General features: G+C 40.6%; 1 protein-coding gene across 1 annotated transcript in view; it reads left to right on the top strand.

Annotated features, from left to right (window-relative positions):
• The window catches only part of ip6k1 (inositol hexakisphosphate kinase 1), a 36,310-nt gene extending 17,075 nt beyond the window's left edge, over nt 1-19,235 (top strand). Inside the window, exons 2-9 of the mRNA XM_031757566.2 lie at nt 2,089-2,336; nt 5,629-5,774; nt 6,060-6,186; nt 11,247-11,487; nt 11,786-11,967; nt 13,515-13,690; nt 14,116-14,349; nt 14,465-19,235. Of these exons, the coding sequence (XP_031613426.1) occupies nt 5,658-5,774; nt 6,060-6,186; nt 11,247-11,487; nt 11,786-11,967; nt 13,515-13,690; nt 14,116-14,349; nt 14,465-14,962 (1,575 nt within the window). The 5' untranslated portion in view covers nt 2,089-2,336; nt 5,629-5,657 and the 3' untranslated portion in view covers nt 14,963-19,235. The remainder of the gene's footprint in view (nt 1-2,088; nt 2,337-5,628; nt 5,775-6,059; nt 6,187-11,246; nt 11,488-11,785; nt 11,968-13,514; nt 13,691-14,115; nt 14,350-14,464) is intronic.
• The last annotated feature ends 678 nt before the right edge of the window (nt 19,236-19,913 follow it).

Below are 19,913 nucleotides of genomic sequence, written 5' to 3'. Positions count from 1 at the left end.
GTGTTTATCGTTACTGGCAGCATCCACATTTCTCTCACAGGCTCTCGTGTATTGAGCTGAATGTCTGCACGGGGCTGCAAGCGGCAGCTTTAAAAAAAATTTTATTGATTATTCTGCTGATTATTTTCCCACTGGGCTATCTCTGTAGACACCATCATTATGTGCAATGACTATACACCACCTTTTCACTCTCCTGGTGCTATAGAACATGTGGTATAGTACAAAAAAAGTCTGAGGGGCAGAACTGGCCTGCAGATCATCTCAATCTGACCTCTAACATCCTAAGAATAAAAATAAACCATATCAACATTAATCATTTAAATCTGAAACAAAAGTTCCCCCTGATCCCCCACCCCCAGAATCAGCTGGGTTTTTTTTGTTGTTTTTTTTAAGTCTTAAATGGCCTTAACAGGAAAATGTATTGATCTCTGTTAAAAGTAGATAACACAGACTACTTTACTGTAATTTTTTTGAGCCAGGACAGACATTTGTTTCTTTTTGTTTTGTTTTGTTTTTGTTTTTTTAGCGTTGCTTCACATAACAGATCTGTAAAAATAAAAAATGAGAGCTACGTTTTAAAGTACTGACGGTCACATCTTGTCACGTTGTGGATTTAAAATTCTTTGTTCAGAAAAATAAGCCTTTGATTTTATTTTATTTTACTGAGCAATGTTTTTGTGAATGAGAAAATAATCCTCAATCATAATGTACATAATGTATTAGTGTGGAGCACTTAAGGAAAATCAGTATGGTATCTTTAAACAGAGATGTTCTTTTTGGGGATGACCCTTCAGTAAATGGACTTCATTGTGTCCATGCTTAAACCTTCTGACAGAAAAGGTTCAGAAGTGAAGAAATAATTATGGAAAATGCCTCAGCAGTTGCCCATTATATACTTTTATTTATTATACTTTTTTTTTTTTTTAATCCATGTCTCACTGAGATTAAAAATCTGTTTTTCAAGAGAAATCTGGCCAAGAGGGCAGCAGAAATGACAACAAATAAAAAAACATAACAATGTAATAAGTCAAGAAACAAATAAAACTGATATACAGTACAGATAAGTGAACGCAAGCCTGTGAATCATACGCAGTAACAGATCATTATGAGAGCGACATCAAAGCATTCACACTGACCAAAAGAGCTAGTCTCTTGCTCTCCAGTAAAATTGACTTAATCTCCCCCCATCATAACCAATTCTGATAATTTCATCTGCTTTCATAGATTATTTCAGGATTATTCTGTTGTGATTCTGGAGACAAACATTCATATAATAATGTGAGAGTGTAGGCTATACTAGTTGTTGTGGTGTTTACACATATAGAAACAGATCGGAAATAACCCAGCCAAGCAGAGATTTATAGATTAAAACACAACAAAAAACAACTGACTGGAAAGTCTGCAGATATATGAGATGACCACTTAGCAGTATGATGTACACGATTTCTATAGCCAGACTTAAAGTACAGTGTCATTAACAGGATTTTTTGTGTGTGGGCGTGTGTGACAGTTTGGTGGAAGCTGATGTGCTGAAGGATTTGATGTCAACTGTTTGTGGCAGCTTGTCCAGGAAATGCTGTTTTATAAGGCGAGTTCAGATTCACTTGTTTGCAGTTGTTGTAAATGAGAACATTGGGGGGTTTTTTTCCCCTCAAGAACAATCTAATACATTGTTTATGGGATTTTTTTTTTTTTTTTTTTTTTTTTTTTTTTTTTCTTCCTGGAAGGATACTCCCAGTCCTCCACTTCCAATGAACTCCACGTTTAAAGATATAAAAGCTATTCATAGGGTTAGACAGAAGCTGATGAGCCGGGGCCAGTGAAAAAGTATTTTGTGCAAGTTGACAGCCCAGCTTCTGACCCATTAGAGCTCATGTCATGTTTTTGTCAGTCACAGAAATGATGTGAAGACGTGAAATATTTGAAGAGAACTGTCACTAACAGTAGTTTTTTGTTTGTTTTTTTCATCACATTAAAGAAGTCATCACATTAAAGAAAGCCAATTTTCCCCACACAAAATAACACTGTACACCTTAAATGAATGCTAAACTATTACAACTGACATTGTGTCGTTTCCTGTCTTTTCAGGAAGTGGTGACCCTGCCTAACTGACACGCTGCTTTCCCAGCCGTCCCCCCATCTCTGCCCCCCAGCCCCCTGTCCTGATTGGATCTCCGTGGTGCCGGTGGTGGATTGGAGCACTCTGATTGGAGGCTTTGCGAGGTGGTTTTTCGGTCTGGCGCCGCCTCCCCCCGGGGCCGGCGTGCGCTCCCAGCAGCCCGTGGTGCCCTGCGCCCCCCCGTCCCCGTCACTGCACAACCGAGCCCATGCCCAGGGTACGATCAAAGGATGAGTTTTCAGCATTCACACCTGTAGTTCAGTTTCCTCTCTGTGTACCAAAACAGACATCTCATCAAAACCACTTCCTTGTTTTTGCCCCTATTAGCCTGAGAGTTGTGAAGATGAATTCACCAGTGTAGACTGAAAAATTAAACACAACGAAGAAAATATGAACCATTTAAAAATAAAAAGCACAAATGTATATCGCAGTAGACATGACTAAAACGTTTTAGCCCATTCAGACTGTTTCAGTATAAATGTGGCCCCTGATGTTCATGTAAGCAGCAAGGACAAGAGGTGGGTGTCTCTCTTGGCTATATGCCACGGCTGTCTGAGTTAATGAAGGTTGATTAAACCTTTTTTCCAGTGTTATGGTTCACTGTGTTACCCTAGCAACCAGTTAAACCACACCAATGTAATCACTGAAGGATCTAATTACTGAATTATCCGCCTATTACTCGGCTCTTTCTGCAAAAACTCCTTCTATTAGGAGCCAATCAGTCTCAAAGTTTGGGTAATACATCTGCTCTGATATCAATCTTTTAACCAAACCTGCTGCTTTTATGGTGTCATGTTCTTAACATTTTATATTAAACTTTGTTACATGTTTATAATAAATTTATGGAGACTGGGTCCTTCTCTAAATTGATTTGAGGTAACTGTTGCTCAGACAGTAGACCATGTCCTTCAGTCCTCTTGGCAAAGTTAATGGACTTGATACTAAAAACATGTATAAAAAATTCTATAACAGTGATCCATTTACTATTTCTAGTCAATCTAAGTAAACATCAGAGAAGCAGCTTTAACTATATGATGTCAGAAAGAGAAAAGAGTAGCTTTGGGTGATTCACAAGTCAAAATAACCTGTATCTTGTACTGAGCCCTGCTGTTTGTCATGAGGCTCCTTTGCTCAGAGTCAGGGCTGTGTACATGAGGTGTGACCATATTAGGGATATCCCCTCTGAGTGACATCATACAGAGCCAAGAGCAGAAGAAAACTGTTTGAAACTGGGTGTTTAGAGCAGTCTGAAGCTGCGGCTTTTGGAATTACTCATATCTGCATGTTATTTAAACTACTACACATATTTTGTTTTGTTTATTTAGGAAATAAGGAAAAGCAGAATAAATTGTTTTTACCCCTGAGCCATTTTACAACCATTTTTACAAGCCAAAAGGCTGATGAGGCAATGTTTGTGAATGCGAGAACTTGAGATGGAAGTTGCCTAGGATTTTGAAATTAATACCATAGGTCCATCTACTACAAATCTTGGACATTCAAATCTCAGAGACCTTGACCTCAATGTCAGAGGAAATGAGGAAAGTGTTCTTAAAATCTTGTGACTGCAATAACTGGAGAATAAAGGTGGCTTAGGATTTTCAAATTGATACCATAGGTGTACTAGGATGCTCAGGAGTAGCACTGGCAAAGATGCAAAGGAATGTGAATTTGTTGCTTATCTTTATTTGAGTATTGGAGTTATGGGCTCTTCCCAATAAATCTTAACACTTTTAAACATTAACTGCAGCACAAGCCCAACTCCAACTCTAGTCAGTCCTCTCCACCCTTTTCCTAACTGCTGAAAAAAAATACAGCAGCAAGCTTTGGGATATCCTCATCTTTCTCCAACTTGTCAGCGTGTGTTGCTATTTTTTTTTTTTTTTTAAATGGTGTCAGATGGACGTATTAACATCATGGCATAATAGAAAATTTGCTTATTCATTCAGGTCATTACAGTGACATTTCTAAACTCCTCCCACCTGTCTTAAATCTCGTCTTGTTTCTTGTTCTTTACCCTTTATTATCAGTTCTTTAATATTTATGGGGTGTTTTTACATTTTGGCACCAATTTAAATACTACTAATACTACTGCTACTACTGATGATGATGATGATCATCATTTAAAAAAAAACAAAAAAAACCTTCAGCCACTGTGTTTTGCACAGGTGCTGGATCAGCTGCAGTGTTCTGGTATTTATTGGATTTGACTTTTATTCTGTTTTACTTTTTTTTTTTTTTTTCTTTTTACTTGTAGTTTTAATGTATAGTTGTCAACATTCTCTTGTGTGTGGCACATCTTTGTATTTCAGGATCTGTGCTGGTCCACACTCTAATTTCCAATAACAGTGTCCCCATAACAATGAGGAAACTGGTTTGTGTTTAGTTTGAGTGGTATGTAGCAAACATTAAATAGGTTTGTGTCTGTCCTGCTTTATGCCCTCTATTCGATTGTGTTTTAATGTAGCCGAATTGACAATAAATATAAAGTAAATCAGTCTTTACCTTCAAGTAATTTTCTAGCTCTCCTTTCTTTCCTGCCAAAGCTTTGATTTTATAACAAAGAGGTTGTCTGACTGAAATTTCCTTTCACGTCAAGTCTTGGCTGTATATTCACGTGTAAACTCACAGCCCAGAGACAGCTGAGGCTAAAGCGTGTTGTTCAGAGTTAAACTAATGGTTCATAGTCAGCTCTTTAGAGGTCTGCGCTTGTTATGTAATTAACTAATGTTACCTCACTTTCAATCTGTCAGCTTTCTAAGAGGGGAGACGGGCTTCCCACAGAGGGTCATGCTGTAACAATGCACACTATAAGAGAATGTTTTTTTTGTTGTTGTTGTTGTTCTGGTCACCCCACAAAATAAAATTAATGAGCTCATAAACGGCCAGTTTGCCAGATGCCAGATATTAAAAGGCCCATCCAGGTGAGAAAATTGTGAAAGGTTTTGGCTGACAAGAATGACTTCACTTTGTACTTCACTTTGTAATTTTAAATGCAACTATGCAGATGTGTATTTTTACCCTATAACTTGTGTAAAATACTGGTAGTGAAACATCTTCCCTGCCAAAGACGACTCATGAGTTTTATTATGTAGGATTTGTTTGTTTTGTAAGACACGAATTACAAAGCTTCTGTCAAATAACACAGTTGCATTTACTGTTACGTGGAGTCACCTCTGAAGGCTAATTCTGACTCAGGAATCCACCGGTATACCAAAAGCAGTAGACTTAATGAAACATGAAACAAACTGATGGACATGAAGTACAAATTTTCCACAAAGCAGTTTCATTTTAGGTTTTACTGAGACAGTCCTGAAAAAATCACAAGGAACTCACTTTTATATGCAAAACATGAATTTTTTTAAATGTGGAGTTCAATATTCAATATAGTGGAATATTAAACTTTATTACTCCAAAGATAAATTAATTCGCTTTATCAGTATTGAAACTACAGCAGGAGTTCAGGACTTTTCGGCTGTTTCCTCATGGTTAAATCTCCCTCTTATCTACAGGAGGAGGCGCGGTGCGTCCGCCAGGAGCCATGTGCCTCCCTCACTCCAACAACATGGACAGCAAGCTACAGGGGGCGGGCACAGGGGGAGGGGCTTCACTACGACTACGAGCAGGAGGCGTTCCACTGGAGCCTTTTATACACCAGGTGAGTGCTAACAGTCGGTGATGGTGAAAAGTCTTTATCTAAAAAAGGAACGTTTGCATTAGGAAAACTGCCAAATATTCAGAAACATAAATATTAAGAGGTTGTGCATACTACATGTAAATTTAAAGCACTTACTGGTATAACTATGGTATAATAATATTTTTTTTAATATTCTTGGAAAGAGGCAGGAGTTGTAAATATCGTCCCTTTGTTAAGACATTTAGCTTTTTGTTTTGCCTGTTAGCTCTTTTTATGTATGTGTTCTGTATGTGTTTGTGTTTTCAGGTTGGCGGTCACACCAGTATGATGCGTTATGATGACCACACGGTGTGTAAGCCTCTCATCAGCAGAGAGCAGCGCTTCTACGAGTCCCTGCCTCCTGAGATGAAAGAGTTCACTCCAGAGTATAAAGGTCGGTGACTGCTCACTGATGTCAGGTATCAGAGCAGCAGGCGGGAGATAGCTGGAGTTGTTGGTTTATAGTCAGATCTACTTCTACAGCTCATTTATGAGACGTGCATAAATGCAGCCAGTGACTGACATAATCAATGGCCAGTTTAAAAAAATAAAAAATAAAACGAGTAAATTAATTGTCTGGTTGTTTGGCTATTCAGCGAGCAATCAGTTTTGTTAAGCAAACTGACTCAAGAGAGCGCTTATGTGCAAATAACTGGTTGATAACATAGCAGCAGTTAGGATGACGCTGTCGTATCTCGTTTCTCTTTGGGTCTTAGTCCTCTCCTGTCGGAGATAGCGAGGATTTTATGATATCAGACAGTGTGCGTGACATGTTTATATTTAGGGCCACGTTTAATTAAATTCATAACAATTTCCAATGTAACAAGATAATAAACCTCACACAGAAACAGTGAAGGGCAGATCATCTGTGCATTGTCAGGTTTTTTTGTTCCTCCAGCCAGCCTCCCCTGCTTTTAAGAATTAAGACATCTGTCATAATGGTGTATTGTGTTCTGGTTGTAGGCTGTAGGTTGGAGCACATGAGGAGGAACAATTTACAGAAATGAGAAAAGCTTGTAGTTTATGGGGATGGTGGAGCCTCTTTTCTCTGACACACCCAGCAAATTCAAGGCTGCTACCTCACGACTGAGACACTGAACCCAGGGTAAAAACAAAATAAAACATTTTTCTCGGAGCAACAATAACAGTGCTTGCTGCTGTAAATGTTATTATCTCTTTATCTCTTGACAGTAACGAAGAGTAACCCTTGAAGCTGTTTTATGAAGTGGGAGGTTTTTGTCATATTTCAGGCCTGCTTATAAAACAAAATGACTGGGTGTGCATCAGACGTTAGTGAGGTTAGTCTGTGCCTATGTACCTACCTTAGGAAAATCCCAGAAAATGTTCCTATGGTCGGCAGACCACGTCTTTATTGATATATACTGAGGTGTCAAAACTCATCATTAAAGGTAAAGTGATGTCGTCATCATGAAAGAAATAGTTAAAAACTTAAAGGATTAAAAGCCAGTTAGAGGCCTTTGTCCAGTAACCTGATCAGCAAGTATAAATATAAAAAAAACTCTTTTTCCAGCTGCTCTAATCCACAGCAACAAAGCTATAAAGAAAAAACTTAAACTAGTTGTAATCAGTTAAACTGCTCTCTCTCGCTCTCTCTCTGTCATAGTGATACCTGCATAATACCAAAGCAAATTTGAAAGGGGTACATATGGAGTGTTTCCACTATATTTATTTCACAGCTTTAGTTTCGACTAATTGAAATTAGTTTGCCTATCTTTTGTGGGCCAATAAAACTCTAATCTTGAAAACATATTAGAATTTTATTAGGTTGTTTTTAGCTGTTCAGCACTTTGGCCTACATACATTGTTTTGGGTTTTTTGGGGGGTTTTTATGTGTCATATCTATAACCGAATCATGGAGAACCTGCCTGATACCCGATCCCAAAGGCAAGCAGGTTTAGCCACATCCCACCAAATGCTAATTGTACAGGATCCAAAATACAGTGGACCTGAACAGACCCTAATAGAGAGAGAAGCGAACAATGACAGCAGCATAAGGGTATCAGTTAATGAGATCAGTTAACAAGCTGCTGTGGTGAAAGAAAATGAAAGCACTGTATTATTAAATGGAGTGAATGTAAAGTCACATTAACTATGGTAGATTGTTTATAGGCTTCAAAGACAAGCGTATAGAAACACAAAATCTTGTTGAAAGTTCCCGCACCACAAATAAAAAGCTGTTATAAATTCAAGAAAATGGGTACCCCATGTACTATGGCTCCAGTCAGCAGCGGCTGTTTTACTCTCAGTCTTACATTCATTTATATAACTATCCTCAGAATTGACTATGAAACCTTAAAAATGCTTTTGATTTTGCAGATAAAATCATGTTTCATTTTCTTCCATATTAAGATCATTGTGAAGAATTTGGTGAGCCTGCTGCAGATAACATAGCAGATGTTTTTGTGTGACTCAAGTAGGATTAGGTTAGATCAGGTCACATCAAATTGGCTGCGCTCTATCATCTGGAGGGAGGAAAAAACAAAGATAAATATGATATTCAGACAGCAGATGAGGATTGGTTATTGACCACTGAGGGGGAAAAAATGTAGCTCATAATGTTTAGCTTTATTAGCTCAAATTGCATATAGACCGCTAGCTGTAATGTTTTGGGTAAGGCACTGCTGTTTGTAGTTGGGGAATCTAAAATAAGTCCCTGTATTAGCAGTCAGTACCCTGCAAAACAGTGTGCGCTCTTAAATCTCATCAAAGAGGTCTGAAAAGGTCTTTTAATGTCTTTGTGACATTTCCTGAACCTCCCGTTAGCCTGAATAACCCAGCAGTAAAAGACAGTTGAATTTTATTGATTTCACAGCAGTAAGGTCTCTTTTAGGGGAGCTAAACCCTCATTGGTTCAGCAGCAAACACTCATGCTCTATATTCCTTATTTTCTAATGTTTGGTGGTGAATGGAGAGGCAGACTGACAGGAGAGAAGGAAGGAAGTACGGATGTTTAATGGAAGTGGAGAGGTTTAGCTGCTCTGCTCATCATCACCAGGCATAGTCTGACTGTTTCTACTTGATTTTGCTGTAGTAACAGACCCAAGCAAATGTCAAAGAGCACTAAAACGCAAATGAAACGCAGGCTTCATTATGAAGCATTAGTTTCATTTCTGTGATATCAAAATGTCTGCCAAAAGGAAGGCAGACGAGACTAAACAGCAGCGTCTCAGTTGAGCACTGCTTACTGACTCTTAGCAGGTTTGAGCTCATAGTCAGGTCAGATTATATACTATTCCCTTATTAACTGAGACATTATCCAAGCATTTCCTGCTTTGGAAAAGGTGTTCTTTTAAACTGCAGTGATTTGTCTTTTTTTGTTTTAACAGACATAAGCCCCTAAAACTATTAAGTCACATCTGTAGCCTTTGTTTTTTTGTGTGTTTTGTTTTTTTGGCACTAGTTACGTGCAGTTTTTAGAAACTTTTTAGACTGCAGGCCATGCACTCACACTCTCTTAGACACCGAATCTTTAAATGCCTTAGAAAAGACTCTCAGGCCAACACTAAGGCACCAACATTATAAAGAGAATGTTCCACGTTTCACTCCTGTGGCATTTAGTCTGTTTAAATTGAGCTCTGGTTTGTTCTCCCTCTTGATGTGGTTCGCTTGTGCAGGTGTGAACATGGTAATCGGACTCAGGTGCAGACCAGAACGGGCACCCTTTGGAGAAGGTGGTCACTGTCCAGTGTCAAAATCTTCATAGACATTTGTTTATGGTGTGAACGTGATCCGGTCAATTGGCTTGTGACTTGTGGTTGACTACTCATTAGCCATTGAGCATGTGGTTTCACATTCAGACTCGCCCCTCACTTGTCACATCTGGTTTGAAAACACTAAAACGGCATCAGTGAAAATGCTTATCTCAGTGCTTCAAAATGAGATTGATCAAACCAGTGCGTGATTTCATGATGGCTCTGACGGTGTTTGTCTCTGGCCATCAGGGACTGAACACATTGCTGCTTCGTCTGCTGCTGATTGGCTCTGTGGGGGGAGTGGCAGGACAACCATGCCACAGATTTCTGCAAATTGTTCTTGTTGCGGTTATCCATGTCTCTGGCACACTTGGCTCCTTTACAAGAGATATGATGGACGTATTCCAAGGGTTCTGTACTGCAGTTGATCGGAGGCTTGTACTCCTATTAGTCCACCATGCTGGTGTTCTGGCTCCCAGTGCCATGACAAGTGTGCTCTATAAGGAGTCTAAATTTATCTCTGGATGTCTGCCCACTACCCATTGTCCTGCTGATTAAATAACAGCAGACAGACGGACAGCTGCCCAGGCATGACTTTCTGTATCTGTCAAGGTTGTTTCATCCACCGCAGCTTGGCACCGTCAAATCAAATTAGTTCTCATGATGCGGGTAAGGAAGAGGTCAAGTTTTCTGAGGATGGAGAACTCGCTCTGTGCTGTTGAGGGAAGTTTGAAATTCATATTTGGGGTTGGCTTCTCCACTGATGAGCAAACTGACAGCTAAATTAAATTAGGACTAAGATGGAGGATGTTGAGTGTCTGGCTTAGCAGGGATGACATGCTCTGGTCTGTTTATAAAGCTAAATATAACAGATGTTCAAACGTACATCTGTTATACAAAAACATTACTGTCTGCTTATTTTATCCATAAATCGTTGTTCAATCAAATTTTAGAAGCACTCTGTACATCTTGATGCATATTTTTTTTTGATAGATGGGTAGATATTGATATCTAAATACAATCTTATGCTTTTTACATGTTGTTGGTACAAAGTTAACAACTTCACTCTCTCAGTTATGTCTATAAAACAAAGTGGTGATCTTAGGATAAGTTTTAGAATGTTTCATCCTTGTGATGGGTTGCCTCTAACCAGCTGCTTTATTTGTGTATGTTAAATATGTGTATATCTCGCCCCTGCGGGCGGTTTTATCCTTCAAAGTGTGTGTGTGTGTGTGTGTGTGTGTGTGTACATGTATATGTATACATGTGTATATATATGGACTATTGTCTATGGACTATTGTGCATAAAAACCTGGCCTTGGCTCCAAGAGAGGCGATGATTTATTGAAAATTCTTTACAATTTTTAGGTAAAAGCAAAATTGGATATCATGCTAATTTTAGCAGCAGGAAGGACTGTAATGATGCAAGTGTTTTTGTTTTTAATTTCTGTGTTGATGATACAGGCTGTTATTGGTGAGTCTGGTGTACTGTCTCTGATGTTATCAGACCGATTAATAAAAATAAAAAACAAAAATACATACAAAATAATAAAACTGGATCTGTTTCGGACTCAGCCTGACTCTTCTGTGGGTCGCTGGTACAAAAAATACTGACCTTTAAAAATGCATTGTTTTCCCTTTGGCATTTCAGAGTATTTCAATAGTCTGTTTTTTCTCTTCTGCTCTTTAATGTTTTTAATAATTCCCAACATCCTTTCTGTGTTTGGCTCCGTCCTGTCAGGTGTGGTGCTGGTGTGCTTTGAAGGTGACTCTGACGGTTACATCAACCTGGTGGCCTACCCCTACGTGGAGAGCAACATGGAGGGAGGAGCGGGCGAGCATGAGGAGCGTGACCCCCCAGAGAGGGAGCAGCCGAGGAGGAAACACTCCCGCCGCAGCCTGCATCGCTCCTCATCCACCTCTGAACACAAGGAGGAGCGGCCCGACCGGAGGGAGGCGCACGACACAGAGACCTCGGATAAGTAAGATATACTCGAGGAAACAATGAACTCGTAGACTGATTTCACTTGATGTAGGACGGTTCGTGTGAAAATATTTTATTGATCTATGTCATAAATTTGACGACAAAGGAGAGAAGCTGAAGGCAGATAACAAGAGAACTTGTAGTTTATATTTATATTGGGTCATTTGGCATCAAACAGTCCAGTGGTCACATTTATAACATAACCTTGAAATCCACTGTAGATGCAGCAGCCAGAGCAGAGGGTCACCTGCAGTGCTTTTAATGATCCTCTCTCCTCCTCTTTCTCCTCTCTGCAGTCTGGCAGAGCTGAAGAGCCCGAGACTCGACCCAAAGGTCCTCTCAGATGTTCCCTTCCAGATGCTGGACTGGAACAGCGGTTTGACGTCAGAGAAGATCAGCCACAATCCCTGGAGCCTTCGCTGCCACAAACAGCAGCTCAGCCGAATGAGATCTGAGTCCAAGGACCGAAAGCTCTTCAGTATCCTTCCCCAAAAATGTTGACGTCCATTAACCCCATGTAACCAAGGGTCCTGCTGTTTATCCTGCTGATCTGTGTATTAAGACAATATATTAAATTTTAATTGGCCCTAGTTTTCAAAGATGATCATAGGAAATAGGAATAAACCAGTGTACAAAAATTGCAAAAATTACATTAAGATAAAATACTGTATGTTAGTTTTTCATATGATCGATGCCTGCACAGTTTATTTTTAAGTTGGGTGTATGAAACATCTCATTCTACATCTCATCATTACTAACTCAAACATACTCTTTGGAGCTGATAGTTTTTGCAGTTTTATCAGTTATTTGTGACCCACAATAACTTTTATTGATGCAGAGGTCAGTATGAAATCTGAAAACTGATGTTCATGTTTATTCAACTTCATTCAAGTTTCATTTCATGTCATATTTTCTCCCAGTGACCCAAACTCTTCTAGTATTGTTTTTTTTCTGGCCATCCAGGGTGGTCAAACCAACAGGTGGGAAGCACTACTTGACATTTAAGCGGTGATAAAAAGGTAATGAATGTACCTTAAGGTATATTTAACCAATCACAGCATATTAAAAACACTGATTGGGGAAGTGAATAACATTGTCATGTTTTAAAGGCACATTTCTCATGATTGAGAGGTCTGCCGGAGGAAGTACTTCCTAGTATCCCTGAAAATTACCCAGATGGGTCTTGATGCTGATTGGTTAAACCTGGAGAACATGACCACATATTCATTCCACACAAATACCTTTTTTATGCCTGTTACCTATTGTTTTGTTTTTATTTTTAAAATGCTGATTTACTTTTGTTTTTTTACATCTTCATGTATCAGAGATATTGTAGAAAAGAAGAAAAGGGGCAATGACACACAACAAATGACCAGCTGTGGGCCATCAGATAATGGAAAGCGCAGAATGTAAATGTGAGAGAGAGTCTGTGCAGACCAGAGTGGGAATAAATAGGAGGGCTGGAGGTTATCAGGTTAGAGGTCATGTTTTGATCTGCAGCTTCAAAGAGAGCAGCCTGCAGCTGTCTGGATATTAGAGCTGAGGGGAGTGAATGAGCAGCACACACTTTGTCCTCAACAAGCTCCATCTGTCTTCTGTCAAAGCAGATTCAGCACGCTGCTGTCACCTCAGAGGTTCTCCATATTTACTGTACAGACACAAACAGCACTCACATAACCAAAATGATCAGCGTCCAGGCCTGTCGTCTTTGAGTGTGACAGGCTTTTCTTTTGTTAAGAGTGAGGTTTTCAGAAGGTCTTTGTTTTAGTTTTAATCATTAAAGGCGCTGTTGGGAGAAGAACAATCAAGATTGAAAGGAGAGGAAATTTCTCCCTTCCTGGGTGGGTTCTTAATGTCAGTCATATCCCAATGACTTTAACTTTCAGTTGAGTTTGTGTACAGTATTTTGTTTGCATACATTTCGTTTTTTTACATTTAGTAGTTGCTTTTTTGCACAAGAGATCAAACATAAAAAAGGGTGGAGGTCAAGGACGGTTGGCTCCTTAACTGCAGCTTTTTAACCAGAGTTCCTGTTGTTAGAGAACGTGGTGCACCACTTCTCTTACCCCTGCATCCTCGACCTGAAGATGGGCACCCGGCAGCACGGAGACGACGCCTCGGAGGAGAAGGCAGCCAGGCAGATAAGGAAATGCGAACAAAGCACCTCAGCGACGCTGGGAGTCAGAGTGTGTGGCATGCAGGTACAAAGGACGACTCACACCGCTGAACACATGAGAGCAGTGGTCCATCACGGGTCTGAACAAAACGATAAACACATGCTAGTTTATTGTTTGATCCTGCAACAAACCGAATGCTGCAGGAGAAGCGGGTGCAATATCATCGCAATCTGCTACCACCTCTGCAAGATAAGCTCACGTGTCTGCTGTTATTAGGACAGCAAAGAGCACTAGTTCTAATTGTCCTACTAATAATAATCATGATATTAATAATTTCACGAATTAGTGGAGATATTTAGAGGGAATGGAATAAATATGTAAATAAATATTATAAATGGTTGTATGCATATTTTTCCAACTATAATGATTAAATTGAATCAAAGGGAACATCTGTTAATATCTAATCCAGACTCACGTTGTACTGAGCTGTTGCCCACCTGTCCCTGCAGGTGTACCAGCTGAACACCGGTCACTACCTGTGCAGGAACAAGTACTACGGCCGCGGTCTGTCGATCGAAGGCTTCCGCCAGGCCCTCTACCAGTACCTGCACAACGGAAAGGGCCTGAGGCGGGACCTCTTTGAGCCAATCCTGAATAAGCTTCGCACCCTGAAAGCGGTGCTGGAGCGGCAGGCATCCTATCGCTTCTACTCTTCCTCGCTGCTCATCATCTATGAGGGAAAGGTGCGCCTGATGTTGAAATAACTATTTTTATACTTCTAATTTTTTTCGATTTTGGAAGTGTTCTGATTCCAACTGATTTCCTTTGTTTGACCTGATATTTTTTTTTCGTCTGTAGGAACCTGAGAGCCCCTCTGCCTGGCAACCGAAGACCTCCGTGCCGCCCACAGAGCCCCACTGTGGCCTCGCCCCCCATGCACCTACGGCCCCCGATGCACCCTGTGAAACGGACATGAGCCAGAAGCCAGACACAGGATCCCTGCCCTCTCAGGGGTCTGGACTGACGGTTCCGGCCTCCCCATCACCTTCCCCTCATCCTCCCACACAAGCTCCGCCCACTAAGTCAGACTGCCACTCCTTCCTCCCACGCCCCCCATCGCCTCATCCTCATCCAGACTCCACCTCCTCGGCTCCCAGTTTAGGTTCCTCCCCCTCTCCCGCTCCCCTACCCCAGCAGCCCCCCTTGGTGGACGTTCGCATGATCGACTTCGCCCACTCCACTTTCAAGGGTTTCCGCGGCGACACAGCCATACATGATGGGCCAGACAGGGGCTACATGTTTGGACTGGAGAGCCTTGTCCAGATCCTGGAAAGCCTGCGGGACGACAACCTGTAGCTCCATCACTCACTTCTGTATCTTTGTGAGGACCCCCTGAGAAGGTTTGTCCCACAGTGCGGACCAGCCTCACACCCAAAGTATAACTGGTCCTCACAAAGATAGACACAGACAGACACACACACACACGCACACACACACACACACACACACACAGCTGGTTGTGAGATAGTTCAGGTTGTGCTGTCAGTGCAGTTTGTCTAGCTGTGTTTCCAGCAACAATCGGCTGTAAATATGGAACATGATTCTCCAGGACATCGCTGTGCAACTGCAGGGAAGTGGGACATTGGAGCCAAAATGGCTGCCAAATAAAGATGATACGGAGAACCAACACATACACTCACAGCTTGTGCTTCTATTCTTGTGAGGACCTTTGACATAATGCATTCCCTGAACGTAACCACAGCTAAATGACAACCCTGTAGTCGCCATGCTCATCTTTAAAGTAACTTTTGTCTTTCTGGGCGCCATTTTAATCATTCTGAAATTACAGGATGTGGTGGAGCACCTCCTGAGCTTTCTCCTGATGGCTTTACATGTTTTATTTTATTTTAATTTTATTTTTTTTAGACAAGTTTCAGAAGTCTCTTTCAGCAGGAACATGACTGTCTCATTTCAGTCATTCAGGAGGCTAAAAATAATTTAAAAGGAATGAAGTTGTGGATGAGATCCACTTTAAAATACAGGAACGTCTTTCTGGGAAAGATTCAAATTACAGAACAGTCCAGTCTGAATAGAGCTTTGTTTATTTTACCATCACTTTCAGAATGATGAGTGTGCATAGTTGGAAGAGGACGGTTTCTCTGTGTTCGCCTAATTATGTAAGTGAACTAGTTTGAAAAACAAAAAAAGGGGAAACAGGTAAAACCAGATCAGAGCAGAGTACTTAATGTCCTTTGGTACAAATCTGGAAACTAGAGCAGGGGCGTCAAACTCATTTTAGTTCACACAACCCAGTTTTATCTCACATTTTTCAAACCGTGCATTTACAGCTAACAATAAGTGCAATTTAAACAGTGTGTATCGTTTTTTTTCGTCTTTCTTGACATTACATTTGCATTACAGTTTAACAGTAGTTTTTTGTAAACACACAACTTTCATATATTTAGGATTTTGGAGCTAAACGGCAGTCCATCCTCTGTGCGGAACAGATGTTTGACACCCCTGAACACGAGAAACATTCCTCTTCCCTCCTTTCAGTTTTGAAACGGCCTTCTCACACGTTCTGCACAGTGAAATAATAAACCAAAGTCGCTCTTTAACCATAACAAAATGTGAAGGATGTCCTCACAAAGATAGAGGGACACACACGCTCACAGACACACATCCTGGGAACAGTTGTCTTTGGAGCTGTTTGACAGCGTCCCAGGACACAGCGTCCTGTCTGATTGACCAATCAGCTGAATCCCACAGACCGCCCACTGAACACTTTATTCCCTCACTCCCTGACCTCCCATCACCTCCTTGTCCTCACTCCTCTTCTTCTACAGAAACCAAATCTAGACAGGTGAACAGACCTCATGCTCAGAAAAAGACCCAAGAATCTGTGAAAGCAATAGATGGCAAACTCTTTTTCTTTCTTTTTGCCCCCCACATAAAAGTATAACAGAGACATAGAAGTAGGCTTCAGGGAGAGAGCATAGATGCATTTCAAAATGTTGTATGGCCTTTTTTTTTTGTTTTATTTTTGTTTTGTTTTTGTTTTTTGGGAGATTGAATCAGGAAAAACAGGAGTAGTCGGTGTCCTGCGAAATCATCCTCGGGGTTATTGGAAGCATAAGTGTCACTTTTCCAAATCTGGTGTTGGTGATGCTTGAGCCCCTTTCAGACATGTGTCGCTTTAACATGAGTGTTCCTCACGGTTTCTTTACAACACTCCCACTAGAATGATGGCGAGAGCTAAAAGTACACACACAATGTTTACTGCATCATAGAAAAACCCAGTGTTGTGAGCAGTGTAATCGCACTTTGAACTGCCGTCTTCCATAAGAGCAGCGTCTCTCTGTGCATCTGTGAGCACTGCTGAGAAAGCTGTTCCTGGCCCTCTTTAACCTTACTACATTATATAAACCGAGACATTATCTACATGTCAGAGCTGTTTAAGTTATTCTGTTGAGCACTAAGAAAGTCACATTACAGGACTTTCTTAGCGCTCCGTCTGTGAGTGTCTGAAAGGGGGCTTCAGATCTGTATTCTTAATTTATTATTGTCAACAAATGTCATGAAAAAAATACCCAAAACACTGAGACACACCTTCCTCATCTTGTAGATACTCGCAACAGCAGGTGTGTCAAACTCATTTTAGTTCACGGGTCACATAAAGCCCAGTTTGATCTGAACCGGGGCCAAACCGTTTAGACCATACATCTAAGACACCTCTGCAGGCCCCCCCCCTTTTTTTTAAGTGCAAAAGAAGTCAATTCTGACAACAGATGAGATGTTTTAAGCAAAATAAGAAGTGATTTTTGGTTTTAAAATTTTACTTCTTTACACACAAAAAAAAAGTTTTAGAGATTTTTTTGGGGGGGGGGATAAACAACAACATATTTTTCACTTCAGATATCATGTCATCAGAATCGTTTCAATGGAAAAGCAGTAAAATTGGGGTATATTGCGCCTTCTGGCGGGCTTGTTCTGGCTCCCGGGCTGCATGTTTGACACCCTTGCAGCTACAGCAAGAAATGAGCATTAACCTTCTGCTGAAAGTCTTCCCCAGCAACAGCGCTGTTTACACCAGTTACAGTAACATTTAGAAGGAACTCAAGTGTCTGCACGCCTCCCCTTAAAAACATAGTAAATGTGGGAGTAGTAGTAGTTTAGTGGCTATACTTGAGCTTCCTCAGACGATGGGGTTACTGATTTCTCATTTTAAGTACTTTTCATTGATGTTTTAAATACGAACCTACGACCTTTTGCCTAAAATGATGTCCCCACAGGGTCCAGTCTTGTGTGTAAGGGTCAAGACTTGAACTTTTACTCATAACACATAACACTTAAGATGGCCTGAACATGCCAAAACAAAATAAAAAAACAAATGCTCATGGGCTTCGTTGCTCTAAAAAGAGAAACTTCACAAATCTCGCTAATTTGTTGACAATAATGAAAAAATTAAGAGTGACAACAGCCTAATTCTTTAAGTTAGGGCTGGGTGATGTGGCTGATTAACCATATTCAGCATATATTATACACAGATGAGTGACAGATAAAAGGAAAAATCTGCACACCTACAAGATCTGGTGAGTGAGGTTTTCCTTTAATTTGTCACCCTTCTGTATTTCATAACACAGAAAACAGGCAAAATCACACGAAAGTATTAAATTCATGTTCATTGAGCTCTTATTTTTTTCAGCTTTTATTTTTTCAGCTTTTATTCTATAAAAAAATATTTTTATAGATGAAAACACTGAATTATCACCCAGCTCTGCCTCAAAAATAATATTAAAAATACATATATATATATATTTATTCCCTCTGATTGGTCTACCGATAGCCAGTCGTATTTGTCCATTTATGCTTCCTCCAACTGGTACCTGAGGCTGGGCTTGATGCACCACCGCCCCCTGTTGGACAGCCACAGGAACTTAACCCCAGGAGCTGGAATGAGAGAGAGGGAGGGTGAGCAAATATGAATATTTTATTTTTGGTTTATGAAGGTGATAATTTATTTTTTTATCCTGCCTTTACCTAAAATCTGTGGGTACATGTTCTTGTCTTTTACATGGCTCCCCCACCCCCTCTCAATGTATAAAAGTTTAAAGAAATTTAGTGATTCTGAGACATGGTGTGTGTGTGTGTGTGTGTGTGTGTGTGTGTGTGTGTGTGTAAGAGAGACGTTGGGAGCATTGTTAACAGTGTTTTTGGAGCCAGCTGAAGTCTGATTTATTTACCAGATTCCAGACTTGAGGCGCCTCGCTGAGCTCCTGAGCTGTTTGCTGGGACGCTCAGCTGTGTGTGTGTGTGTGTGAGTGAGTGAGAGTTAGAGCCATCTTCAGTCTTCGGTTTGTTTCACTTCATGTTAAAGGAGCTGGTGAAGAACTGCATGCACATTAACGCCCTCCTGTTTGAGTCTGTTTTCACCACCACATCAGACCGCCCTCGTTCCAGTCGTCTCTGAGTTTCAAGCGGCGATGGGTCCACGCGTCCTCTCAGATCATGGATATTAGCCTCAGTGATTGATCGGACTTGTTTAGCAGCATTCTCTGCCTCTGCCATCGTCCTGACTGTTTGTTTAGAACAGTGAAAATAAGTGAGATTAAATCTTTCCAGAAGCTTTTGGGCTTGTGTTGTGATTCTTGAAAGCACACTCGGGGAGGGAGGGGACCAGAATTAAAAGACTCAGTAAAGTAAAGACTCACTCACGTCATCCAGTGTCTGAGTTCAGAGTGAATAATCAGGGAAAAAATTCACCTCTGGGCATTTGGGACCAGGATCCAACTAAACAAACATACTTTAATGCCTTCCAGTCACAGTTTATCCACAATTCATCCTCTCAAATCTTATTTCCTCCCCCTGGACTTGAAAGCAGGGGAGGAAGAGTAAAAACGAAAACAGGGGTTGAGGCAACAGGTGCTTTAAATAAATGAGACCCAAAAAAGAAAAACAATCAAAAGTGGGGATTTAATGAAAAGCTTGGTAAAGAAAAATTTTACTGGCTGTGTTGTCTGTTGATAGTCATGGAAAATAGAGAATTGGGCAGGCTGACGTGGCTGAAAAGCAACATTCTGTTTTACACACAAAAATGACAAATTAAAGGAAAAATCTCCACAACTACAGTAAGGCCTAACACCTTGCTACAACACTTCCATGGATTTTCCTTTAATTTTTCTGGTGAAGCAAAAACCTTGCTTTGAAGTCCTTTTTAAAATTATGTCAAATAATGGTGTTTAGTGCAGCCCAACTACAGTGTGTGAGTGCAACAATGTTCCTTTATAACTCTTATATTTAGCCCTGC

Source organism: Oreochromis aureus, linkage group 5, assembly GCF_013358895.1.
Source record: "Oreochromis aureus strain Israel breed Guangdong linkage group 5, ZZ_aureus, whole genome shotgun sequence".
In the NCBI taxonomy this organism is placed as follows: Eukaryota; Metazoa; Chordata; class Actinopteri; order Cichliformes; family Cichlidae; genus Oreochromis; species Oreochromis aureus.
The sequence above is the reverse complement of the archived record's forward strand: the minus strand, read 5'-3'. Positions and strand labels throughout refer to the sequence as shown.